Here is a 26,323-nt window from a genome sequence, read left to right on the forward strand (position 1 = left end):
TTAGATCTAGCAATGACCAATAATTACATTCAGTGAACTTGAATGCTTCTGTATTGCAGGTCTGTCAGAAGTCAGGTGAGATCTCTCTGCTGAAGCAGCAGCTGAAGGACGTACAGGCTGATCTTGGCCAGAAGGCCAGCGAGATTATTGCTTTGAAGGCCCAGTTGAGAGAGGCTCGTTCGGAGCTTCAGGCTAGCCAGGCTCACTCACAGGAAGCCCATGCCACAGCCCGCACTCGTACACTCGAACTTGAAGTTTGCGAGAATGAGCTGCAACGTCGTAAAAGCGAAGCAGAGCTCCTGCGGGAGAAGGTGGGCCGTTTGGAGAAAGAGTCCCTCCGTCTTAAAGAGGCCTTGGCAGTGCATCCGTCCCAAACTCTTCCTTCTAAGGTTCAGTGCATGAGCTTGCCTCTTCCCCAAAGCCGTGGAGGAATTGCACACGGGATTAGCCCTGCTTTTCGGGACAATGGCAGTGAAGAGCAGTTTCTAGCATACGAGAGCGATGAAGCGAAGGTGCAGCGTCAGAGCGTGGATGTGCTTCACGGTCTACGTCAGCAGGTGGACCGCCTGCGGGCTGAGCTGATGTATGAGAGGAGGCGGAGTGAGGACCAGCTGGAGGCCTTTGAGGATGAACGTAGGGTGTGGCAGGAGGAGAAAGACAAGGTGATCCGTTACCAGAAGCAGCTGCAGCAGAACTACATCCAGATGTACCGCAGAAACCGAGACCTAGAACGTGTGATGAGGGAACTTAGTCTTGAGCTGGAGAACAGGGACATGGAGGAGTTTGACATGCGTAGCAATGAGATCCATTTCGAGGAGATCACTGCTACTGAAATCTAACCCACTTATCACTCTGCCATCGCAAAATGAATTTCCACTGTGTGAGGAGCACTGGCCTTCACTGCAGTGTCATTTGGCATGCTTCTCCACAATATTTCAGAAAGACTTATGTTCAAGGCAAGTTATTGTTGTAATGTCTGCAGAGGCCAATAAAACATGGAACTTTTGTATTTAGGCATCTTTATGATCATTTCCTGCCTCGGAAACCTGTGAGAGACTTCAGATGAATGTACAATGATTGTGAACAGCAGTTAATTGATGCCACTGGTGAAGGGAAGGATGTCCTCAAAGGTGGTGCTTTGTTCCTGACAAACCCCTATAGTGCAACTAGGGCTGTAATTTAGCTTAATTTTGAAAAAAAGTCATGCAAGAATCGCATTTCGCACATCGAGATCAGATCGTTGACCTGAAACGTGAATTTTTTTAACAGAAGATTAAAAGTGTTTTTCCATTCAAAAGCATCTACGCAATGGTGCAGATGTGCAGGGCTCTCAAGTTATTTTTAAAGTTCAACTACTTTGAAGTGTACGATGTTGATATAAACAGCAAGATGCAACATAATGGCCAAAGACATTTGTAGCATAGAGCGAATGCTAGAATGTGTCCTTTGTGCGCAATCTTGAGCAGACTGACAAATCCAATTTATAAATGGTTTGATGTGAACTGCAGACCAATGATGGACATATTTTAAATGATATCAAAATAATAAAAAAATATGAATGTAATCATATTTGGATTTTTTTTCCTCAACAAATATCGATGATTAATTTGATTACTTCAGGTACTTAATTGGCAGTGTCAATTAGTTTAATCCAATACCTTACACACAATCAGAAAAGACTGTCCCTGCAACAAAATATACTGAAATGGCTGAGATTAAAGAACCAATAGGAAGAAATCCAGCATGTATACTAAGGGTTTCATGGAGTTTCTCATATCATATATAGTATATCATATGTAGTACAGAGCACACTACTTGCCTCGCCCATTGTACCAGCATTAACACTGATGGGAAGAGACTTGGAGGCACTCTACTGAGCATCTCATGTTAAGTCACAGAATCTGCAGTTTTGTTGCATTCTTGGTGTTCTAGTTGTGCTGGTGTTAAATCCTCAATAACATTGTGTCATATCTAATCAGCTATTTACGGCACTATGCAGCAAGAACCGGCACTTCTCATCTCACAGCCCAGCTGCTTACACTACATTTGATACTAATCACTGATGTAGAAGTGTTATTTTTATAATTAGATGATACAGTATATTAGCAGATATGACTAGCAAATATAGAGGCAGATATATATTTTCTTTTCTTTGCGAGTATTGCCATGCACACTGTACAGAGTCAATAGCATGTGTGCATGACACCGTAGCATTTGTGTGGCCAGAGAGTCACATTATGGCATCACACAGGTCACCTGGTAGGTTTTTCCCAACCAGTTCTGCTCTGTAATGACATAGTTGATGAATACATAGATATTATGATTATTAGATTTGCATACAATCTAAGAAATACTAATCAAATGTTTGTGGTCATTTTGTTAAAGGGATATATACACTATATAAACTTGCTGTTTTTACAAAACAGATTCTTTAAAGAAAGAGAGGAACAATTCAACATATATATGAAGTATATTTTTATATATAGCACCTCAAGGTATTTTGTGGTAACACAGGTAACTTTGTGGGTTTAATAAATATGAATTGCATATTTCACACCTTTTTGTCCAGAGAGGGGTCATTTGCAGCATGTTCATGGGGAGCTCTGACAGTATTTCATACAGTAGTTAGTGCTTTCATATTCTCTTTGAGCATGTTGTAGAAAAGTGTCAAGAACATTTCCTGACAACAAGGCCATGCTTGAGATGTTAGCCTTTTGAAATCAGGGAAGGCAGATGAGACGTAATGGCAAAAATGAAATGAGGAGCTCTCACTGCAAAATCACATTTTTATCCATTGCAACCAAAGATAATCCGTTATGTATTTTCCATAATATCTTTATCAGCTTATAGTTACACATACATATTTTTCACTCAGTGCTTGCTTTTTTCTTTTTTTACAAGACTCTCAATGATCTTACAGTAAAACAGAAAGTTTATTTCTTATATACTTATATACGACTGGTTCACTGTTTATTTTTATTATTAGCATTTTTATCTAAATTCAGCATTGACTATCTGAGAAACAGAAGATAATGATGCCATATTTTTCTCAGTCTGCTAAGATTATCAGATTATTAGAAACCATGATTATCAGGTTCATCTCTGTAGCACAGACATGTTATTAGTGTATGAAAAGAGCTCTCTTACCCCTGGACAATCTCCTGTGCATTTCTTCCTGACATGTCAATCACTCCCCTTGAAAAATATATGTCTAAATATTCCTCCAACTATAGTATTAATGACATATTCTATATATTTGTTTTTACACACACAAAATATCTTGAAGGTTTAACCACTGTGAATAGACCAAAGCAAATTAACGTTTAATCCTTTTGCCCTCATGTATGTGCTTGTGTATGTTTCCTTTGTCAATCTGTAGTCTTTGTAGTCATGTATGTATATTTTCCTACTGTAAAGATTTCTTGTAAAAATGTGTTTTTAATTAAAGAAAGTTGCCTCATTTTGAGTCTGGTGTTTTAAAAAAATTTACCTAGTCAACAATTTTACTTTGAATTTTAAGAGCTTTCTTTAAACCTATTATATTCATATCCTAATTATAAAATATTTAGAAATGCATGTTGAAGAATTACTGTATAATAATACAAGTAACTGTTTTTAGAAATTAACAAAATTTTAATTTTGAGCAAGTACACCATAAATACGTCTTCCGAACTTTTTTGTGTCCTACCCTTATTAATTTTAGAACTGTCAAAACAGATTTCGCAGGAAACTGCATGTTTGCATCAAATAAAAGTATAAACTATTGTTGGAAGGTGTAGCTTAAAACTACAACAAATGAACCTTTAACGGAAAAAAGTTTGCAAACAGAAAGAGAAAATGACAGTGTGTGTAATAATACATGAATCAACACTTTGATTTTAGTTTACAAAGCTTTACATTTGCCTAGTATTGACTGGGTTCACAAAACAACATTGGTAATTGCTGGTAACAATACCAAACTCCAAACCAGTTATTACTAGTACTTTTTACTAGTAGTACTAATTTGTCTATAAATAGCCTACTAGCCGAGTAAAAACACTTTACACCCTTTTTCCTGAACTGATACGAAATCTCAATGTTTAATTTTAATGTCAGCACACTGGCATGCATTTGTAATGTTTTTTTTTTAATTTGTCATATATCCGTTTTTCATAGTTTATTGATTCGCTCAGGCACACCCGTGTGCTTCAAACAGTCAGATTCTTCCGCGTAGAATAGCCAAAGCACAACTCGCGTAATCAAAAAATGTTCCTCTTCAGTAACTTGTAGTTCTATGCTTCAACCACTAGAGGTTACAATAGCGAATATTTAATCATTTGTACTTTATCATTTAGAATCAAATTAGAGTCGAAAGAGCATACACGCTGGAAACTGGCAATATTTAACCTTTTTATTTATAATCACACAATGACTTTTGTAATAAAACGAATTGCAAAAATGCAGACCAGATGCGTACAGAGAAAAACATCCAGTATATAACACTGATCCTAAAATCATCAGAACGTTTAGATCTTAATTGCACGTCCATATGTGCAGCTTTAAGGCACAAATATAAAAAAATACTAAGCATAAGCACAAGTTCCCAAAAATAGAAATTCTCTTAGAGCACAGGATGTGAACTGAGACATGGATCCTCGTTTGTAATAATCCCCCAGACATTCACTAAACCAAACCAGCAAATTGAGACCTAATCTCAATCTCAATCCATACTGTGGCTGTGTGTAATCTCTCTCAGGCATAACTGTAACCCGGATGGATGGGTAGTGTTATGACTTATGATTATGTCATGCCAGTGTGCTCTTATCTAGCTCCAGGCTTAAACTGCAACCAAAAATAGATATCTCGTGTTTAAACAGGATCCTTTAGTGGTGGAAAGGATGAGTTATGACTGTTTTATTAGATTTTATAGAATGAACTGAAAATAGAAAAGGAATACATTCAAAAGCAAATAACTTTCAACGGGAAGGGGAAAAGTCACCATCTGTGAATGGCCAATAGCACTCTCTGGAAGCCCATTTTTGGATTCTTGCTCAGGGGTTAGCCTTGACCCCCACCAGTTTCGCAAGTGTCCACCTTTTATACCCTGCAGCACCAAGGCCCTGGTATACTTCAAGCTAAATTCAAGAACTGGTGTGATGTCATTTTGAACAAAATCAGGCATAATGTTAGTTAGACTTTGTTTCAGGAATTTAAAGTAGCTTGACAGAAAAGTTTGCTTCAGCTGTAAACACCTTCAAACAACCATTGGTCCATGGCGATTATGTAATACAGTAGATAAGTGTGCTCTGGGGCTCTGCCTTCTTTGATGGTGAAATCTTCTGTTCATTTCTTCTCTTCAGACTGTCAAGAGTAAACACATGAACACACTGGAAAGCTAAAGCTGCAATTCCAATTTCTAAGTGACACTGATACTGTTTATTCCATGTTTAGTACTGTAAATCTGCTATAAATATGACATGACTTGACTGGAGTGCCAAATTGCAGAGCTTGTGCAAACATATCCACTTCGTTATGATCAGCAGCTTTCTTAAAGCAATGGTTCACCCCAAAATGCAGAAAATTTGCTGATAATTTACCAACCCTCAGAATATCCAGACTGAAGTCATGCTGATTACTTGAGGATTACTGTGATGTTTTTATCAGCTTTGGACTCTCATTCTGATGGCACCCATTCACTGATCCACTGATAAGGAAATTATGTTATTTCTCCAAATCTCTTTCAATTAAGAAACCAACTCATCTACATCTTAGATGGCCTGGGGGTAAATCTGAAGCTAAATGAGTAAATCCTGAGCAAATTTTCACTTTTGGGTGAACTATTCCTTAAACTGCTGTTTTCTCGCCACTGTCATTTTGAGAGAAGAGTGTGCTGCACATATTTACATATCCGTCTAATTGCTGCTCTCACCAGTGTGGGCAGCATCATGATGTTTACAAACAGTTTACTGCTGCTCATGTATTTCAAATTTATTTTAACTCAGGTGGAGAATGAAAGAGAGCTTTGCCCTGGTAATATCGAGGCCTTTACTACAAACTCATTGAGTTTCAGGCTGCTTTAGGTCAGTCTTTCGGGTTCTTGGGAACTTTGACGATAAACTCCATGGGGTCTTTGGCCTTGTTGCTGAAAGCCCTTCGAATGGCATCCACCGCATGCTGATGTGTAACACCTTGGAGGGACTCTCCGTCTACCGACACCAGCTCGAATCCAGCCTACACACACACAAATAAGAGATTTCTAGAAAAGTTCAGGTGTAGGACTTGATCATTAATGCAGATGTCTGTTTTCCCGACACATCCCTGAGTATTTCTGGCAGAGCGCAGACAGGCGCGCGCAGTCTGAATGGCAGGAAAAAGCAGATGCTGCAGGCACAGGAAGCCACTCGTTTCCTTTGTTCTCCTTCGTTAATACCTGTGAGTGATCTCATCTGGCCTGTTTCAGACTGTGTGTGTGTGTGTGTGTGTGTGTGTCAAGGCTCCGCCAGTGGATGACATCAGCTTATTATACTTCAGAAATGGATGTTTTTCTCTGTGATTGTAACCACTGGCAGACCAGAAGCACAGATGTTTGAGTCTTGCAGGTCAAAAACACATGGCATATCCATCAGCTCTCATCTAAACTCATCTCTGACACCACTAACAGCATAAAACTAAGTTAAAGAGTGAAACAGAGTGAGTAGAACCAAATTATGTACACCAGTCTCTAGGAGAGCATAACCCAAAAGTTCAACACTCACACCGATGCAGGAGCGTGTCTTTGGAATTATGTCTTTCCTGCCAGGAAAAAAAGTACAAAGTACAGCTGCGCTCACAAACGAACTTTAGTTCAAAGTAGGCACATTTCCTCAGTCACGATCTCTTACCAGGATGCACCTGTTTAATGAACTCTCTACACCCATCCTTAGCGGTCAGGGTCTGTTTTCATGCCCTTTATTGGTCAGAACAAACATAAAAAACTGTCTTCTTATAGAGACAGTATATTTCTCCGTTCATTCTCACTTAAATAGAACTGGAAAACATATTATTTTGGGCTCATCATTTTCAGCTAAGAGTGTAATTTCTACTGTGAAAAACAAAAAAGAAGATATTTTGGAGAATGTTGTTGACCACTGACTTCCAATGTATGCTCCCTCTCCCTAAAGTAGGGAGTAGGGATATTTGTTGAAGTAGACTTCTCTGACAATAATCGCTCATATGGAATGCCTTGGGATGTCCTCAATGAAAGGCAATTACAGGGTCACGCAGATTATGATATAAGATAAATACTGTAATATATTTTACTTTCAAATGCATATGATGATATTCCCTCTCTACTTCCTGTGAAGTGATGTATCGATGTGCCCTTATTCCCTATGCCATTTCTAGTGCACTTTGAACTGAACATGTATAAGCTCCCTTGTGAACCTTGTGAAAATATTTGTTGCAGAATACTGAACACATTTATAGTTTATTATTTATTCAGTTTACATAGAGGTCTATGTTTTGGGTGAATACTTTTGGCCCCACCTCCCCTTATAGATGAGCAATGCATGGCTAAGACTATTCCAGTCATTGAAAGTGAACCCAAAAGTAGAACACAAGAACTACTAAAGAGCATTATTAAAACGTATTGCAACACACTCTGTTTGTGTCCCTTTATGGACATTTAGGGGCCTAAGATTTATTTAAGCTGACATTCTCTTCAAACAGCACTTACATTAAGGAGACCGCAGGGACATCATCAGTCTTTTTTTGTATGCCATCTGCCTTTTTGACTAAAAACAAATCACCAAAGCATTCTATGGTTTCAGTGGACAAGTGGAGTCATTTATCAGTGGATAGCAGAGAACATCACCGTGTGCATGGAGAGAGCGAAAGAAGATGACTCACGGAAGAATAGAAATCAATGTGTTTGGTGCACATACAACGGAATAGAAACATATTTTCAAATATTTTCAGATTGCATGGCTTTTGTATTCACAGATTTGGGCCAAACAGTGCTGGTTAGAAGTTAATTGCAATTATATATACACGTCATTAACCATCATGTCATCACTCTAGCAACCACTCAGTACACCCTAGTAATGGTTTAGCAAATACTGTGAAAGTTATCAAGCCCCCTTGTGGTGGCAAGTTTTGCACAGACAAAACTCCCTTGAAACTTTCTCCAGAAAATGCCCAAATATAGTTAAATCTGTTAGTAAAATGGAGCCCTCTGTATTTATAAGCTGAAGAATGACTGTCAAGAACAAGACAACAGACTATAATCAAGATGAAAAAGAGAGTGCTGGACTAATTACACACGAACCGAAAGAGCAGACTCTGTGGAGCCCCAACACATACACAACACCTGACCTCCGTCTGCCATGCGTGTCAACAACTTTTGATAAGAGGGATGTGACTGCAGACAATGTGTGACAGAAACCTGACCTCCATGCTGCCAGAGCATACTCGCCGCTCAGATAATACAGTTATCAGGAACGGGAAGCATGTTAACAGGGCGCTCCACACTTTCCCTCTGCAGGCTTGTTAATCTGCAGAGCTCAGTGAAGATAGTTGCTCTGAAGAGCCTCTCACGGCTTCAGGGTGAGACAACAAGTGAATTGAGTGGAATGTAAATTAGTCTCCCTTTGGTATGAATGGAAATACCCACTAGTCTTTCACACCAAGTCCAGGAGGAGGCCAGAGATGAGTGGATGTTCTTGGCAACTGAGGGGTTTTGAGCCTGACACCAGATCTCCTGAGTGTGGCAATACAAGCCTTTCAGAGCAGGCCAGGGAAATGCTGTCACCTGATAGGCTGTAATCGACAAGGATGCGGCTTCTCTTGACAAACACACACACAAGCGCACATACATATATGGGATTCCAGGGTTTTAACCTTTTATGCTGGGTAACAGAGGTGCTGTTGGTATCATGCGCTTAACCTCTGTGACCTTTTGCCCTCATTCGGCCTCATTTCAGATGCAAAGACCAGGATGTTGTGTAGACACGGTGGTACATAAAATGTCTGTACACCATCTGAAATGACTAGCGTGACATCTATCTTCATGCTTGATCTACCAGCTCCATCATGGTCTACCAGCAAGACCAGCAGCAAATTAGAGCGAACCAGGGTAAACCGCCTGGTCCAAGCAGGTCTTTCCAATAGAGATGTACAGCATGTGTTCTTATGTGCCAAAAGCTTCCTTAAAAAGAAGCAGCTGACTCAAATACTGTGTTTTATGGTCTGGTTGATGTAATTCATCAATGATGAATGAGTTGCACCACTTAAGCATATAAAAATGCCTCTGCGCTCAGCTAACGTAACTGAGTTCTAGTTGTAACCAAAACAGAAATCACAAGGCCTGCAGCCGTTGATCATTCCCAGACCTTCCTAATAATGATCGAGTGATAAACACACTATTCATCAACTAATAATACTAGGATGAATCCTTCTAGCAGTATACTTATACATTATTAGCAAGCAATGGTACAGAATTTGATAAAGGAGTTTGTGTGAGAAAATCAAAATATGGTTGGTCACTTATAATTTGCATCAATAGATCAAACCAGCTCATTCAAGTCTGAGACCAAGAGCAAAAAAAGGGCAGGGGCAGAGTCAGAGTCAAAGGCCATATTGTCAGAACTTGACTCTCTTCTGATCTTGGCCTAGAGTTGGACTCAACCTAGTCACACTTCTGTTCTATTCTGTTTCAAATAAGCTTGTCTAGATTGCAACACTGCTTAGTCTACTGTAGATGAGTCTATACGAGGATCAGTTACCTTCAGAACATTACTAGTAGATGCCGCTCCCCCTGGAAAGATCTTCTCTATCTTCACCATTGGTTGCACCTTTGACTCAATCCCACCTGAGATGCTTATTCCTGCAAAAAGAATAAGAATCATCTAGCCATCCACATTTTAATGATGACTTCAACTCTCTCTCTCTCTATATGCATGAAACAAACACTGCATAACCAATTCATCTACACTATTTATATTCTTATATTTTAGGCCTTTTATTTGGATGGATGTGGAAAACTGAGATTTTAATTGTGCCATAAACGTGACAGATGCAGATGCCAGCAGATGTCAACCAGCTGCGCAACTGTCATTAAGATGAACAGAAATAATTAATGTTGAGCTTTCTCCAGGACCGTCATAAACCGTCTTGTGAACTCTATTACTGGTGGGTTACTGGTTGCACTGGGCAATTCACTGCCATCTTCTGGTGAGGTGAGAAGAATAACTGTAGGAGAATCTCTTCTTTAATACTAATCTATCAGTTATTATATGGCCTTTTTTCCACAAAGTTCTTATTTCGTATTTTGTAAGTGTATGCTACATACTCAGAAAAAAGGTACAAAAGCCATTAATGGGGTAGTACCTTTTCAAAAGGTACACTTTTGTAACTTATTTACCTCTAAACCTTTACCTGTACCTGCATATTAGTACCGTAAATGTGCATACTGTACAAGTACCAAGAGTGTACATTTAAAGACAGCTTTTGTGCATTTTTTTGATTGTGGTTCCAGAATGAATCACATGCTCCGCAAATCTACTGTATTAATAGGCTTTAGTCATAATATTACTCATACTCACAAACAGAGATCTGAACAAACTCTAACCCTAAGTATAAAACTTTGGAGTGTAACTCATCAAGAACTGTTTCTATTACCAGCAATAACTGGCCTTTTGAGAAGAGATTACTTTTCTAAGTGATCATATTTCACTGGTGAATGATACAAATGTCATGATTCACAATGAAGGAGGGACCTAAACCATGTCTATGGATCAAAATATAATAGAGGCTTGAGTGTGGGAATTTGGAAACCGTCCAGAGCATTCTATAATCCACATAGCAACATGATTAAAAAAAAAAGCAGAGCAACCTGGCAACCACCCAAAAGACCCTAGATATGTGGGGGCAACTTTTGCATAGCCAAGCATAAATATATAATCAATTTATTTTAGTCAGAGAGAAATGGGATGTTTGACATTTGAGAAGCGTTGCAACACAGCCAGAATACAGTAGCTCAGAATAACTCACCAAGGGACTGTTTGGTCTTAGAGATAGTAACTGTGGTTAGTTCATACTCCTGCTCTGGTGGGGTTTCTTGGCTGTCTGAGTGTCCATTCACTGGTTCTTTCCAGCCCTGATCCGAGCTGGGCGCAAAAACCTGGGTCAATGGTGTCCTACTCCGGCGCTGTGCACTCATGACGGTATGCTTTACCTCTTTACCATTCTGGGATTTGTCTGATTTCATTCGATGTCCATTCCTATAAGGGGATCTCCCTCGCTCTGGGACAGAATCACCCCTGCTGGATAAAGAGTCATGGTGTGAGGTCCTGGGGAAACCGTTGTCTCTTCTCTGGGGGGAGCATCCGATGCGTTCGGCGCTGTGAGGAGACTCTGAGTGCGTCCAGCTGGGCCGAGCAGGACTCAGTGAACGATTACGGAGCGAGTCTGTGATGTAAGTGTCCACTGGTACATCCAAGAGTGGCGTGAAAGCTCGAGGAGGAGGAAGACGTCCAGTCGGTAAACCTGCCAATCGCAGCCGTTCCAGTCCTTCAATGAGCTGCCGTTCTCTCTCCAGATCCTGTACCGGCTGAAGGTGGAATCCACCCCGGTAATCTGTCATACAAGAGGATATTAAAACCATTTCTCACACATTCTAAACTTAATCCCAGGTTATCATCACGCTAAACCCCAGTTTTAAAGGGAACATTAGAGACTTTACCTATTCAAAATTGTGAATATAGTCAGAGCTAAATAGCACAACAAACAGTAAGATTTTTAGAAAGTAAAATGTAACAAGAAAAAAAGAAAAAGAACAATTAGGGAGAATCAATAAATTATTGATAATTTACTGCAATTGTGTGAATAACATGTAATCCATAAAAAAGTAACTGCAATCTGATTATGAGCATTATAAAATGTAATATTCTCTCTTTACAAGTCCTTGATTTTTTAAATTAGATTACATAATAAAGATTACATGTAATCACTTACTACCCAGCACTGTGTAGTGGTGTTAGCTCCACTTTTACCAGAAATTATGAAACCCGTCTCTTGTGAAGGGTTAGCACCACTTTTGCACCATTTAAATATTAGATGCTTAACAATAGGCATCCAATTGCATCCCCATTTTAGTCTGAAAACTCAATTTCAGAGAAATATATAGGCTTCTGTTTACCCAGGGTTTAGAATGACCCAGGGTCAACTATCTTCAAGTGTTTTCAAAAGCCCTTTTTGTACAAATATTTTGGGGCTACTGGATGTCAAGGTATTGCCATCATACCATATAGGTAAAATTATAGGTTTAGAAACACTACTGAGAATTCAGAATCAAAGAGTTCCCACGAATATACATAATTCTACATAAAATATACATAATTATGGTATAAAAGCTGAATTAATTTACATCTCCTTAAATCAGTGCAGATGTTACGAAACCTCACACACGCACTTTCCCTTTCATCCAGAAATGTGAGCGACAATCACACATTCATATCCATTGAGTAAGCAGCGGTGTGGCGTAGCATACATGCACATCTCGCTCAGATTTCAGGGGCCTCTAGCACAGAGAGTTTTGAATTACTCTTCTGTGGACATCACAAAGGAGCTGCATTAAGTCTCAGACCTGCGTGGGTGGACACTTGAAGGTTAAACAATGCAAGGCTCCTTACTTGCATTTCAGAAACGATTTCCATTCAAAAGTCAGAGGCACATTACAGCACGACACTGTGGACAATGACAGCGGTCACTGTGCACTCCAGAGTTAGAGGTTAGGAGGTCGTGCAGTGTCAGCAGCAGAAAGAAACAGGCAGGCTTTCTGGCAATAAGAGACATATTATCTTCTTTTGGCAGTGATGTATGTTGGGCATCCTGCAAATGATGCATGTGTGTCCTAAATGGCAGCTTACAATGAATAAAACTGCATGTTATTAAAAAGTGATGGTAGTGTGTACAGTAACAAAGGTTTGAGAATGGGAGGAATTGTGTGTGTGGATTAAATATCAGCAACAGGACATTTGTAGTATATGTTTGTGTGTGTATACGGTTAGACATTCATTTCAGGATATGAAATGCCTGGTGCAGAAAAGAGTTTGTGTCTTTTCCTACAGGGATCACTTGGAGGACATTGTACACTGTAAATGGATGAGTAAATTCAGAATAGAATAGAATAGAATAGAATAGAATGCGACATTCCAGTTCACACCAAAAATAGGTCACCTGGGATGGGGGTTATTAAATGGCGACGGGGTGTTCCTCCATGACGAGGAGAATGCAGGACAGGAGACCTTACTGGGGAACCACAAAAAAACACAATGGATGGTTTACATGAATTGAATTCAAATTAAAATCCAGATTGTTCACTATCAAGTGCTCAACATATATGAACTTATTCAGTACTGTTAAATTATCCAAAGACAAAGCTCAGCTAAAGTGTTGTTTTGATTTGGGGTTTGTTTGGCCCCATTTATGGAAAACATTAATAATACAAAATTAGTAGTTACCAAAACTTTTGACTATTAATATATAAGTACTTCTCAAACATGGAAGCTAAAATGTAAAAATCTGAAACTTTTTCTTACCAGAGCGGTTTTTGAGTATGTCATAGGCTTCAAGCTCAAAGGGCAACACCATACTGTCAAAACGGCCCAGATCTGTGGGAGGGATGATCATTCTATATAAAAGAAAGTGAATGTTAAATTAAAACATTCCACACATGAATAGTGTAAACGCAGGCAGGAGATATATAAATATATGCATTTGAGAAGCTGACATTGAAACGCTCCTTACCTAACCTCCCTCAGCAGCAGAAGCTTCTCAGGCTTGTCCAAGATGGCCAGCAGGGGGCGCACCAGATCCTCAACCACACGCTCTACTAGAAACTAAAGAAAAGAAAGAAATGCCCTAGCTCTATTACTATTTACTCCTGATAATGTGAAATAGTCACAAGCACTGGATTTAGAGTCTAAATCTGACCGAATTCGCACAAAGGACGAAACATTCTTGCAATTTGGGGTTCACAATCTGTCAATAAAGTACTACACAATTTTGTAGGTAATAAATTAACATGGTCTGCTACAATTTCACAAGCACTAACCGGATAACTGTAAAAATATAAAATAAATAAATAAAGTTAGGTGTAGAAACTACTAGTAGTTTCACAAATAATTAGAAAGAATCTAGAAGTAATGCATTAAATGTTAATTTATTTTTAAATAGTAAGACTGCGGTGTTCTCTTGTAAAACATGCTCCAGTTTTGTTTTTAACTAAAATGTAACACTCAGTAGAGCTCTGTACGATACATATACAATTGATAACTTGATCTCAATCATAAATGACAAGGCAAATCCTTCTTCTGTAAGCATAACCAGCATGCACATTGATTAGTGAGAAATATGCATAGCAAGACAATTGATACTCATACCTGTTAACCCGTATAAAGTCATAAATAAGACAATATTTCAACCCAGCAGACTTTTAGACTCACCCTTTTACAGTGTCTCATGACAGCCACCACCTCATCCTCGGTGAGCAGTTTCCGGGCCATATCCTCCAACATGGCCATGGTCTCCGGGCTGGGGATGGGGCTGTGCTCCCTCATTCCAGCTCGAGTCTCTCTGGGAGAACTCAACAGGTTAATTATGGGTCGACCCCGCTCTTTACCTGAGGACACAAATGCTAGAGTCAATCTACGAGCACTGATGACAGCAATTCGCATTTAAAGATCTATGGATTTGGCATCTTTGGTCCAATGAAGAATCTATTGAAGCTTTCCACTGCACAAAAAATTTCCATTACTGTTAATTGTAAGGTTATTTAGGGGGCCAAAAATAGTTCTATACAGTAGGGGTGTCCAGTCCTGCTCCTGGTTGGCCAACATCCTGCAGATTCCCAACACACTTGCCTCTAATTTTCTAGTGAGACTGAAGACCATGATTAGCTGGTTCAGGTGTCTTTAACTAAAGTTAAAGATAAACTTTGCAGGACAGTGGCCCTCCATGAACAGGTTTGGACACCGCTGTTCTATGGCATCACAGCAAAAAAAACAAAAGTAAACTAATTGCAAATATGTACAGACTGGCAAATCTGACTGGCTGACAAGCTCTGATTAGCTTGGAGTTTTCAATGTGTTTCTAAGTTTTGCTGCAGTGTGCACTGTTGAGAAGGAAGCTGAGCAATTCATCATTAGCGGAGCAAAACCACAGGGGTTGGGAGTCAAGGCCACTCCAAGGGAATTACAGCAGAACAGTGTACAGAAAAGCAGCTCTCTGATTTAGCCTCTTTAAAAACTCATTATTCTGCTTTCTGGCTTTTCAAATGCAAATATCCTCCTCAGCTATTCCCTGGTATCCACAGAAAGTGATCCTCATCAAAATATGTTCAGCCACATGTGTACTCACCAGGTTCATTATCTAAATGTTTCGGGGATTTGGATCTCCCTCTGTGACCGTCCCCTGACCCTTTGTCCTTCCTGTCTCTAGAGGACGACCTTTCCCGCCTGCGTCCACTTTTAAAGAGCAAGCTGACAAAGGTTTTGGAGCGCTGCAGGGTGCTTCTCTCCGCCTCTACCTTGACCTTTTGATGCTTGCTTTTCTTCTGCTTGTCCTCTGATCAACATTCAAGCAGAAATAGGTCAAAGAGTGATCTCCGGGCAAAAAATACTGAATTAATAAATGTTCACAAGGAAAACTTGAACATGCTCAGGTGTTAAAATGTATTATAGGTGGCACAGGTTCCAAATTCAGCCCTGAACAATGGTGACCCAGAAACAGGAGAGTCACTGAGATCACAATCCTGTTTCATCACTACTGTGTCCTCGAGAAAGTCATTTAACCCCAGGTCACTGCAGGATGAGGACATCTTTTTGGTTAAAAACAGCTACTTTGAATTCTCAAAAATATAAAATAAGTAACTGTACCAAGACCCACAGATGAAAAAAAAAAAAAATCAAGATTCTGCGGCCAATTTGTTCCCATAATTTGTTAAATGGTTATTCATTATTCATTATTTCATTAAATTAACACAAGAAAACATTAGCTCGACATTAACAATATTTAACTACAATGAGGGAGCATTTTAATAATAATTGGTCAAGAAAATTAATATGGGAAATATTTCTTAATTTGTGTCCATGATATCCATTTTTTCTTCTTCATGTTAATAATATAAAAATGCGAAAAAGTTCCTAAAATAGGTGTCTTGTCTTTCTATTTTTGATTTGGGTTGAAATATGACCTGGACATGTTTCTGTGAGATTTATCGAAGAAGAGCTTGTTATGTTAAGTTGTGATGGAAAGTATTTGTTAAAGGCCACAAAACGTCCAGTCATTTATCTCCACAGTGTGAGGTATTAAGCCTGGCAAATAAAACAGGATGATATACACTTTGCTGTGTGGATTTTGAGCATACATTTCTCAAGGTATCAGATTCTCTAGTCTGAGCCGTTAATCTTTCACAGCAAGATCCCGTGCAGTAATGCTGATGTATAATGCATTCAACCAAGTTCATTTAAATGCAGTGATACAATGGCTGTACACTGCTATATATTTGACAAACAGACGTCACGTAGCAGTGTGGCTCTGAAGGTCAATTGCTGGTTTTCAACAACACATTTTCTATTCTGAGCGGAGCTTCCACAGCGTGTGTGTGTATCAGATAACCCGAGATCCTCATCACTGATCTGGTTGTGACCTTGAGCCTCATCACTACAACTGAGATATGAGTTACATCAGTGACAAAAACACACAACGGCCCTGTGCAGCTCAACTCATTTTGATTCACAGCCTTCTGACAGACTGTTTTTTATCTCTTCAAACCAGCCCTACTGTACCTGACACAGTGATGTGACTCTGGGATCGGCGGATGGGTTTCCGAGGCTTGCTGAGAGCCATTAGGACTGCCGTTTTAGGAGAGTCCAAAGTCTCTTTATCCCCAGCAGAGAAGGTCCTTGTCCGAGTTTTGGCAGTCCCGCTGCGTATTACTGTGTCTTTCAACACGACAGTTTCGCCAACCGTTCGGCTGGTTTCTGTGGTTAAGACCCTACTAGATCTTGATGAGGCATCGGGCTCCGGCGGGTCCGTCTGCATGGCGGTCTCTATCCGTTCAGAGCTGGGCCGGCGTGAGCGGTCCTCAGTGGAGATACAGACATCCACCATCTCTGAGCCAAACACAGGAGGAAACATGACCTGCGAGAGACCACTGAGAGAGCTGACCGGCGTCCCGGAGGAGAGAGAGGAAGTGGAGGAGTAGGAGTCTGAACCCTGGGAGGAAGCGGGCTGGCCTCCATTAGCCACTAAGGGGAAAAAGTGGAGATTTTCATATATTATTTTTAATGATAAAAAGTTGGATTACTCAGTGCACTGGAGATCTGTCATCCATTTCATTAAAATTACAGTAATTTAATAGAAATAAATTATTTGAATCTTTGACAATTAATTCACACAATTTCAAGGGAAAAAATCTGTCTGCCTAAAATGCTGTGGCAGAAATCATTAAAATCATCATCTTCCATATATCAAAAAACCATTAAGATTATAAGCTTTATTCATTTATTTTTATAGTTATCTCTCTCTACGTGAAAAAAAGGTAATGTACAAATAAAGTAAAAGTGTAAGGTAAATTAACAGATTTTACTCCAGGCCAAAATAACTTTAACTTATGTTTTAACTTATATATTTACATATATATTATATATTTTAATAGATTTATTTTATATATTGTACTATTTATCAATCTATTTATTTATTTATCCATCTATCATTGGGTCCACATTCATTTATACAAACAAAATTAATGTTTATGCATTACATCAGATATAAATAGCTTTTTTGGGTAACAACTGTGAGTTGTAAAATAAAATAAAATAATAACACATGAAGCCTTTATGTATAATGCATTACTAAATAGTTTTAAAGCAATAATTTCATCTTGTAATGTGTAGTACAGTCTCATGAATAATTGTTACCACAGTTAATACATTACAACACTTATCAATTCATTGTTACACTATGCAAATTTGGTTATAATTATTTAAGTTAAGATATAATGTATTACAACGTACATTATGAATAATTATAATGGATTACACCCTTTAATAACCCTTTATAATGCACAAAGGCTTTAAGTAAAATGTTACCAATAAAACAAAATAATAAAATAAGAAAGCTTAACAAATAAATCAACAGACATGGTGTCTAAAAGCCTCATAAATATTAAAGTTCTGATGTACTTTAACATCTGAATGAACAATATATCAATGTCACTTGTGTTAAATATGGAGCAGAATTACAAGAGCTTCTGTCCTGCAACCTAAATACCCTGAATCACCCTGATGTTACAAACATGCACAATCCTGGACGACTTATCTGAATGTGAACATTACGATCTAATCCGTGGCTATTTTCAGACACTGCCATCCATATTAAAATGGAAAACAGTGAATCAGAGGGCAATGAAAAAATCTGGCTTGACGTGGCCGTTTGGCGTTCAGCTTTAATCTGGAGATGGACCGTCCCAGTGCACACCATCAATTAATTATGAAAATTGCATTTCTATAAGATACAAATGCAAATTAGTGGGTCGCACAAGGCACGCAACCTACCCATTTATATATTTGCTATTAACAAATAAGATGTTAAACAGTGATGTTTGCAGGTAACGTTTACGTACATTTATTAAGCCAGCTGTACTCTGCCACCATCTCCTTGTAAGCAGGATATCGGCCAGCCTCCTAGGACAGGATATTACACAAGACATAATCACAAGTGAGAAAGAGAGCTACAGCCTTGCCACATTGCATGCAAGTTCAAAAGTCCTTGGGTATAGTTCATTGTGCAAATTAAGTCCAAACAGCCTAAAAATGACTTCCACCAGTGAAGTCAGAAGGATATGACCTCATTTCTGATGCCCCAGGTGTAGGCTGACCTCACTACAGGCTCACTGTTAGTTTGTTACTCCATAAACATAAAACAAACTTGAACATCATTAAGATGATGGTAGGAGGCAGTTTGATCTGCCTTGCAGGAGTGCAAGTTGCTGTGAGGACAGTGATGTCATGCAGGAGCTAAATTCGAACAGACTGCAGCAAAGTTCAAAAATAATCCCTTTCTCCTTTTGTTTTGACCCTTGTCTGACATTTTCTCACACTGTCACTTCACTTATCAGCAGTAGAGCTCGTACTTACCACCACGAAGTGGCATCAATAGCTAACAAGGCAGGCATTTAGCAGCTCTATATACTTATAGCACCACTGCAGGTTTGACAGAGCCTTGCCATGGGGGCAATGAGAAAAGGCCATAAAACGAGGCTTTCTGCTGATTATAACTTGATCCCTAAGGCCTGGTGAATAATGCACACCTGCTGGCTGTTTTTCACAGGAGGAACCTGAACCCTGCCTGAGTAAAGCGAGCAACCAGGAATGTGACGGCTAAATGCCAGCTGTCTGCTTTGCTATGCTTTCTCACTCCCAGACGCAATAAGAGGCAGTGTTGTTTAACATGCTGTGGTGGCAATTAATATGCCAAAGCACTTTGGAAATCATCTGTCTTGCTAAACTACAAACTACAATTTCATTATTTCATTATTTTTTTAATTTCATTAAAAATGGAGTCTCTCTATTATTTATTTGTAAAACTGTGTGGGTGTTATTTCCATAAATAAGACTGTTGATAATGCTGATAATCTCAAATGATCAGATATCAGGTCTATTGCTAAAGTTTTGGTTATTCTCACCTTAATGGTCAGCATCACGTGAGTGTGACTCTTTAGCACTTCTACTGCATTGCTGTGTGTGATGTCCTCAAAACTCACTCCATTGGCTGCCAGAATCTGATCCCCCATTTTAATTCCATTTTGCTCCGCCAGGCCACCAGGGTCCAGCCTCATCACAAAATTAAACAAATCATCCCATTAATAAAGTTCAACAATTAACCATAGCATCTAGGCAACAGTTGTCTTGAAGTTGCTAGACACTGAAATGCATCACTTAAACCCTGTGCATTCTGTCTTACTTTGAGACGTAGATGCCCAGGCCAAACTCTTTGCCACCGCGGATGTTGAAGCCCAGGCAGTAGTCATCTGAGGTTGTGTAAAGGTGCACTATTCTGCGCAGGGCTCCATCTGAACTGGCCTCTGAAGGTGTGCGACCACTTTCTTCCACTACCATTCTTCGGTGGATTAGATCTACCCTGCACACATACATTCATGTGAGTTTACATGCAATAAACTAATAAGTGACTCAATCATTTAAAACATTCTACAGAAAAAAAAAAGGTTTGGGGTCCTTAAAATTATTTTATAAAATAAGGGTTCATTCAAAATCTAAATTCTGCCATTAATTACCCTCATGTCGGAAGGTCTTCAGGTTTTGATGAAATCGGAGAGCTTTCTGACCCTCCATGGACAGCAATGCTACTGACAAGGTCTTCAAGGCCCAGAAAGGTAGTAAGGACAGCTTCCTAAAATTACGGTTGAACTAATGATGGCACATTGACTATTTCAATGATGTCTTTGCTACCTTTCTGGGCCTTGAACATGTCAGTTCTTAAGTTGTGTCCTGAACATTAATGAAGTTCTTAGGGGGTTTGGAACGACATGAGGGTTAGTAATTTATGACTAAATTTAAGCCACTGGTTCCATGTTGAAGTATTGAGCTGGTCAGGGTGCTCAAAAAAAAAAGCAGAACCATTTTTGAATGGTTACAGCATTTAAACCTTTAGGAAATCATCTACAAGTGGTTTAGTTATAGTTGTATTTTCATTTTAAGTTAAGATAGGAAAAAGTGTTTTAATGAATCTTCAGGTGAACACACATACGCTTCTGTAAAAACTTGCTCACTCTACTATCAGTTAATGAAATGGCTGAGAAGACCACTAATGTAACTCTACCACTGCTGTATGCTGAAACAGAAGCTGAAGTAAAAGATAACAAGTAAAGGCCAAGAGTCACAGGGTTTCCGCCCTGTTAGTCAAGGCAGGGGGAGAAAGAGCCCATCACTACGCTCTGCTTATCTTCTCAGTTCAGTTAGTCTAATTAAACCCCACCATTCAGCAAATATGCAACAGAAAAATGCCTAAAAATACAGGCTTTCAAACACTAAAAGAGCCTCTAAATGTTCAAGGGCAAAACACACTCTTCTGTTATGAGTTGTCAAAGGGTATTTGGACAGCCTCCAGGAGGCAGGCTTGTGGGAGACAGGTCAAGCTGCCATACAAACAGCTACTTTTCTTGCATAATACTAAAGGACATATTGATGCATTTCATTAATTATTTCGTAAAACTATGAAAATAAAAATAATTGCATTTTTAAAATGTTTAAATGCATAGATACACAATATATCATGCAAAATATACTGTAGTATCTGAAAAACTATATCTGGCAACTTCAAGAAAAAAAAACCCACAAGATGACTTAAATTTATGTAATATCTTACAATAAAAAAATGTAACCCCTAGGAGTAGTAGGAATACTAAAAATAGTATTTTACCTTTTAATAACTATTGTTTTTATAGAAGAACATACAGAATAAGAATCTTTAATATTCCGGAATAACAAAATAAATCGTGATTAATTAATTTATCAACACTCAACATCACCCTAGCTTCTGGTAAGAAAAAGTTTGAAAACAAGCAAGGTTATCATGAGTATAACAAAAATTGTAAAGAAAATATCTTAGTCAATATATGGGATTCAAAAAATGGTGCAGAAACATTATAAATGATGTTCAGCCTGATAGAGTGTGCTTAGCCTAATATAAAACATACAAAATAGTACAGTACATCAAGTGAAGTTACAAAAGCTTAACTTACCATGTAGTCTTCTCTTTCGAATAGCGGATACCTGGCACCTTCCCCACACGTCTTACCACCATGCGCAGACGATTATTTCCTGTCAGGACTTTCACAGCACTGCTCATAGTAATGCTCTCCAGACTTATTCCATTCACCTCGACCAGCTTATCCCCGACACACAGGCCTGCCAGCTCTGCAGTGTGGAGGAAACAAAATCACATTAATATGAAACTCATCAATAGCTTATACATAAATGCTTTGATGTAATAAATCTCAAATGCAAATGTCAGTCCAGTGTCCTCATCAGTTGTAACCCCCTCTGTGTACCTGCAGAGCTCTCATCCTCGACTTTGCTGACAAAGATCCCCAGGCCGTGTTCAGAGCCTCCCCGCACACTGAAGCCCAGCCTGCCATCCTCACTTTTGTCCACAGTAATTGTGTGGATGTCTTCACTTTCATCCCCACCTACAGTGCACCAACATCAAACACAAATAGAAAGTTCCTCTGAAAATAAATATAACTCACAAGTATTGTTTTGGGTTTTGTCAAAGTTTTTGCTCCTTAGCTAAAGATTCTTTCTCGTGTAATATAATATTTCATAATATATGTAAGAATTTTCAATGTAAGACTTGCTTTAAAAGAAAACTTAGCAATTTTTAAGCTTTATTACATGTTCTTAAAGACAAAAAAGGCAGCCAACAATTTTATTGCATTCAGCAACTCCTTCAATCCCAGGATCCTGTTTGTGGTATTTTTTTTAGTTTGATGACACTGTACTGTTATTGTCCTAGAAATGTATGATGTCCCAATTTATAGATATGGATCTGGCTGATACCCAAGCAGATGAACATTTGTAGGTTAACAGATAAATGACAGATATCAAAACTGTAAACTATGCAGATTATAATCTAAAAAACAATTTAAAAAACAAGATGAACCATTTTAAAATATATCGACTGATACTAATTAATAAAAAAAATATCTCTAATATTAGCCAATAACCAATATATTTATATTATATTTGAAAATATATATTTGGGAAATTTTATATAAACAGTATTTTTCAAATTGGCGATTTTGTTTCAATTTGCATTATCTGATTCTTTGACAAATTGCTTTGTGTGGATGATTGCACCACGAAAACGTACAAACGAGGTCTACCAATTCACCAAAAAATAAATCCACACTGAATTGCTATGAGAATGTGTTGGTTACCTGCATCTAGATCAAGCTCTTATAGTTGACTTACCATCGACAGGTGAATTGATGAGGATGACCCTCCCCATAGGAGAAGAAGATCTCACTCCTCTCTGGCGATGCTGCTTCTTGTGCAGGTAGCGTGGTAGAGTAGAAGTGCCCGAGGGACCTGGCTGGGCACTGGTCTGAGCCCCATTCGTCATGTCTTTACGTGCCGTGTCAGACGAATGAGCCATGGCAAAGTGCCGACCTCCCCTCTAACCCTCATCCAGGGCCTGAGCTACTAAAGGGAAAGAGGGTGGATGGGGAAAACTAGAGGTTCAATGGGTCAATACTAGTCACGAGAATTAGATCCACAAAAGGAAACTCCACTGCAGTGGTGCAGGAAGAAGCTGCTATGAATCCAGTATTGTTCGTTTTAGATTACAAGCCATATTGTGACTGGTCTTCACAGAGTGAATTGATCCAAAGGACTCTTGACATAATTATAATAATTTCATGAAACAAATTCTATAATCCAAGAAGTGGCAGAGCAAAGTTTATCCTTATGTGCATTGTTCGGAAGAGAGTCCCACAAAAAATGGCTGTGGGTTAGACTGGAGCATTGGGCAGGAGTCCCTCCTCACTGCCAGTGGAGAAGTCAGTCATCTGGTCCTCCCAGGCCTCAGTGTCTCACCTTTACCTGCCAGTGATCCAAGACGACAGAGAAAGATCTGTGAGAACCCAGTGGCGCAATGACTAATTTCCCATGGGAGGTAAAGTGATATCAGCAATTATTGCATTCTGGAAAGCTAAGGGTAGCACTGTTTCCACAGCAAGAGATACTGAGCCAGTGTGGAACACTAATCTGTTAACATATACTTTTTAAACTTGAATGCATAAAGGGTGTTGCCTCAGCAATGTCATTTACATATATTTGGTTACTGGTTCATAAGGAAAAAAACGTTTTATTAATGTGTTAATCAATGTAAACACACACGTTATAGTTATCAATATAATGTTTTTTTACTGTATTTGTACGTGTAAAGTAAGCAAATTAATAAACCTATATACAAAAAAAAAAAAAAACGCAACGTGTATAATCATATTCTTAAATTATTCATTTACCCTTAGAGTAGCGATAAAACATGATCCATTTTCCTTAAAGAAACCCACTGTATCCCATGCGCCTCAACCCCTTATGCGATCGTGTAGGTTTTTGGGTCAGGCAAGAAAAGAAGCTGGGCTGGCGTTGTCATTTTGTTAATCTAAACAGGAAGTTGGCGCTGTCGACTGACTGTCTCATCATCAGCACCTCGGACAGCGCTCAAGCAACAGGTTGCGTAAAGCTCATCTAAACGCTTTAAGACAACATTGTCAAGTCTCGCTTCTTCAAAATAAACAGCCTAGTTTAAATGAATCAGGGAGAGAGGATCTCAAAACTATACAAAGATCATCCTCTATTAGATCCTTAAGGCACAGATGCAGTCAACAAGTTAGTAGGAATAACTTGCATTACCAGTAAGATTTATCTATTTACTTATCCCACTTAGGCTGATTTTAATGTGATACATAAATGCAAGAAAAACTAAGTTGGATAAAGTCAAATGCCATTACCTGTCTCCATGTTGTGCCGCATGACCTCACCTGAGACAAAGACAATATTAGCCTCCTTTAAGCCCGCCTCTCAGAGCATGTGATTGGATTATGTGGAACAGCTCAGAAGGACAGTGCACAAACTCATTTGGTCCAGTGGTTGACAATCGTCACTCATAGCATAAGAGTATTATATGAACAGTGGTCTTGTTGAACAGATCCAATTAAGTCTCACGTTGGTCTGACAGTAAGCGTCCGTTGTCATCATCAGGCGCTAAATGAAGCGAATTTCAACAAGATGTAGGCTATGCTTCTCTTTTCTTTGGTGGTTAAATTATCTATCGTGATTAAATGTTTCCAATTAGTAGGCTACTGTTTGATCTTGAGAATTTCTTTTGAACAAATGATGAAGGTGGTTTCCGTGTTTAGGATAAACCGTAATCGATCCCCTTTCAAGCATCAAGGAGATAAGAACATCTTTCATGACACTATACTGCCATGTAGTGGTCATTGAAGGACATTTCTGTGAATTTGGGTTTTAACCCAGTTAATCCCAGCGGTCACAACAGTGACTGTAAAGCTCTTGATAAAGCTCTAAAAACCTTACTGACTGATTTAGTGCATTTCCTGGAAATATGGAAAAAAATAAAGGGTCTTGATTAAACATGTGCAGGGACAGTGTCATATCGTGAGTGCCAGTTGCCACATGACCAGAGCAGTTTAATTCCTGTTTGCACCTTGAGAAGATGATGGATACACCAAACCTCCAAAACAAAAGGCTAGTAAAGTATGTTCACATAAAGATCTGACAAAGATTTTTGGTCCACATTGTCTTTAAGGTGTCTAGTAGGCTATTAATATATTTATTCACATATATTCGGATTTGTTGAGTGTTGTCATAGAAGTAGTAAACATGTTGTGGGTCACAATAATGGCCGGTGGGATAACAGTACATTTAGGTATACATATAAATCCAGTTGCAGTTGTTAGTGAAGGTTGCACTAAAATGTTGCAATAAAATATATATATATACATATATATCAAGTTAAAAGTTGTAATGTTACAAATAAGTTAAAATAACAATATTGATGCTGTAATACTGGTTGCACTAAAATAAAAAAAAATTATGATATGTTACAATGATGTTATAACAATTACAATGACAAAAATTTTTTAATATACATTGACGGTTGTATTTATTTTATTTATTTGTATTTTTTGTCTTTTATCTGCACTGCATTCCTATCAGCGTTGTTTTTATACATAATAGTAACCCTCATGAACAGCACTGTGACTGCAGTGGAGTCATTCAGATTCCTGGGAACCACCATCTCTCAGGACCTGAAGTGGGACAATCACATTGACTCCATTGTGAAAAAGGCCCAGCAAAGGTTGTATTTCCTTCGCCAGCTGAGGAAGTTTAACCTGCCACAGGAGCTGCTAAAACAGTTCTACTCGGCCATCATTGAGTCTGTCCTCTGTACTTCAATAACTGTCTGGTTTGGTTCAGCAACAAAATCAGACATCAGAAGACTACAGAAAACTGTTCGGACTGCTGAAAGGATTATTTGTGCTCCCCTGCCCACCCTTCAAGAACTGTATACATCCAGAGTGAAGAAAAGGGCTCAGAAAATCACTCTGGATCCCTCACATCCAAGTCACCCCATCTTTGAACTTTTGCCATCTGGCCGGCGCCTCAGAGCCGCAAACACCAGAACAGCAAGGCACAAGAGCAGTTTCTTCCCCAAGGCAATCTACCTCATGAACAGTTAAATGTTCCCTACTTAT

General features: G+C 38.9%; 2 protein-coding genes across 6 annotated transcripts in view; one reads left to right on the forward strand and one right to left on the reverse strand.

Moving 5' to 3' along the window:
- LOC113057147 (leucine zipper putative tumor suppressor 2 homolog) overlaps nucleotides 1–3,460 on the forward strand; it is a 62,752-nt gene extending 59,292 nt beyond the window's left edge. For all 4 annotated transcript variants that reach the window (XM_026224270.1, XM_026224268.1, XM_026224271.1 and 1 more), the window contains one exon: nucleotides 60–3,460. In XM_026224270.1, coding sequence (XP_026080055.1) covers nucleotides 60–839 — 780 coding nt within the window. In that variant the 3' untranslated portion in view covers nucleotides 840–3,460. The remainder of the gene's footprint in view (nucleotides 1–59) is intronic.
- A 932-nt stretch (nucleotides 3,461–4,392) lies between these two features.
- pdzd7a (PDZ domain containing 7a) lies at nucleotides 4,393–24,814 on the reverse strand. Of its 2 annotated transcripts, none has more exons than XM_026224272.1 (16): nucleotides 24,557–24,814; nucleotides 23,013–23,642; nucleotides 22,091–22,228; nucleotides 21,782–21,956; nucleotides 19,984–20,160; nucleotides 19,706–19,853; nucleotides 18,644–18,704; nucleotides 16,806–17,267; nucleotides 15,376–15,582; nucleotides 14,463–14,638; nucleotides 13,765–13,856; nucleotides 13,557–13,648; nucleotides 13,195–13,266; nucleotides 11,008–11,592; nucleotides 9,741–9,841; nucleotides 4,393–6,210 (listed from the first exon to the last, which is right to left on the reverse strand). In XM_026224272.1, the coding sequence occupies exons 2-16, from the start codon at nucleotides 23,194–23,196 to the stop codon at nucleotides 6,061–6,063; spliced, it is 2,820 nt and encodes a 939-aa protein (XP_026080057.1). In that variant the 5' UTR covers nucleotides 23,197–23,642; nucleotides 24,557–24,814; the 3' UTR covers nucleotides 4,393–6,060. The 2 variants fall into 2 exon arrangements, with proteins under 2 accessions (XP_026080057.1, XP_026080058.1); XM_026224273.1 differs by lacking the exon at nucleotides 24,557–24,814 and adding an exon at nucleotides 24,068–24,180.
- Between the last annotated feature and the right edge of the window lie 1,509 nt (nucleotides 24,815–26,323).

The sequence above is a fragment of the Carassius auratus genome, chromosome 38, assembly GCF_003368295.1.
Source record: "Carassius auratus strain Wakin chromosome 38, ASM336829v1, whole genome shotgun sequence".
Taxonomy (NCBI): domain Eukaryota; kingdom Metazoa; phylum Chordata; class Actinopteri; order Cypriniformes; family Cyprinidae; genus Carassius; species Carassius auratus.

Coding starts and splice junctions, on each gene's coding strand:
- pdzd7a (XM_026224272.1), bottom strand. CDS start 23,196: ATGGCTCATTCGTCTGACACGGCACGTAAAGACATGACGAATGGGGCT. Junction 17,268..18,643: donor GTACAGCTGGCTTAATAAAT/GTACGTAAACGT, acceptor TTTTCCCCTTAG/TGGCTAATGGAGGCCAGCCC. Junction 9,842..11,007: donor TAAGACCAAACAGTCCCTTG/GTGAGTTATTCT, acceptor TTCTTTTTGCAG/GAATAAGCATCTCAGGTGGG.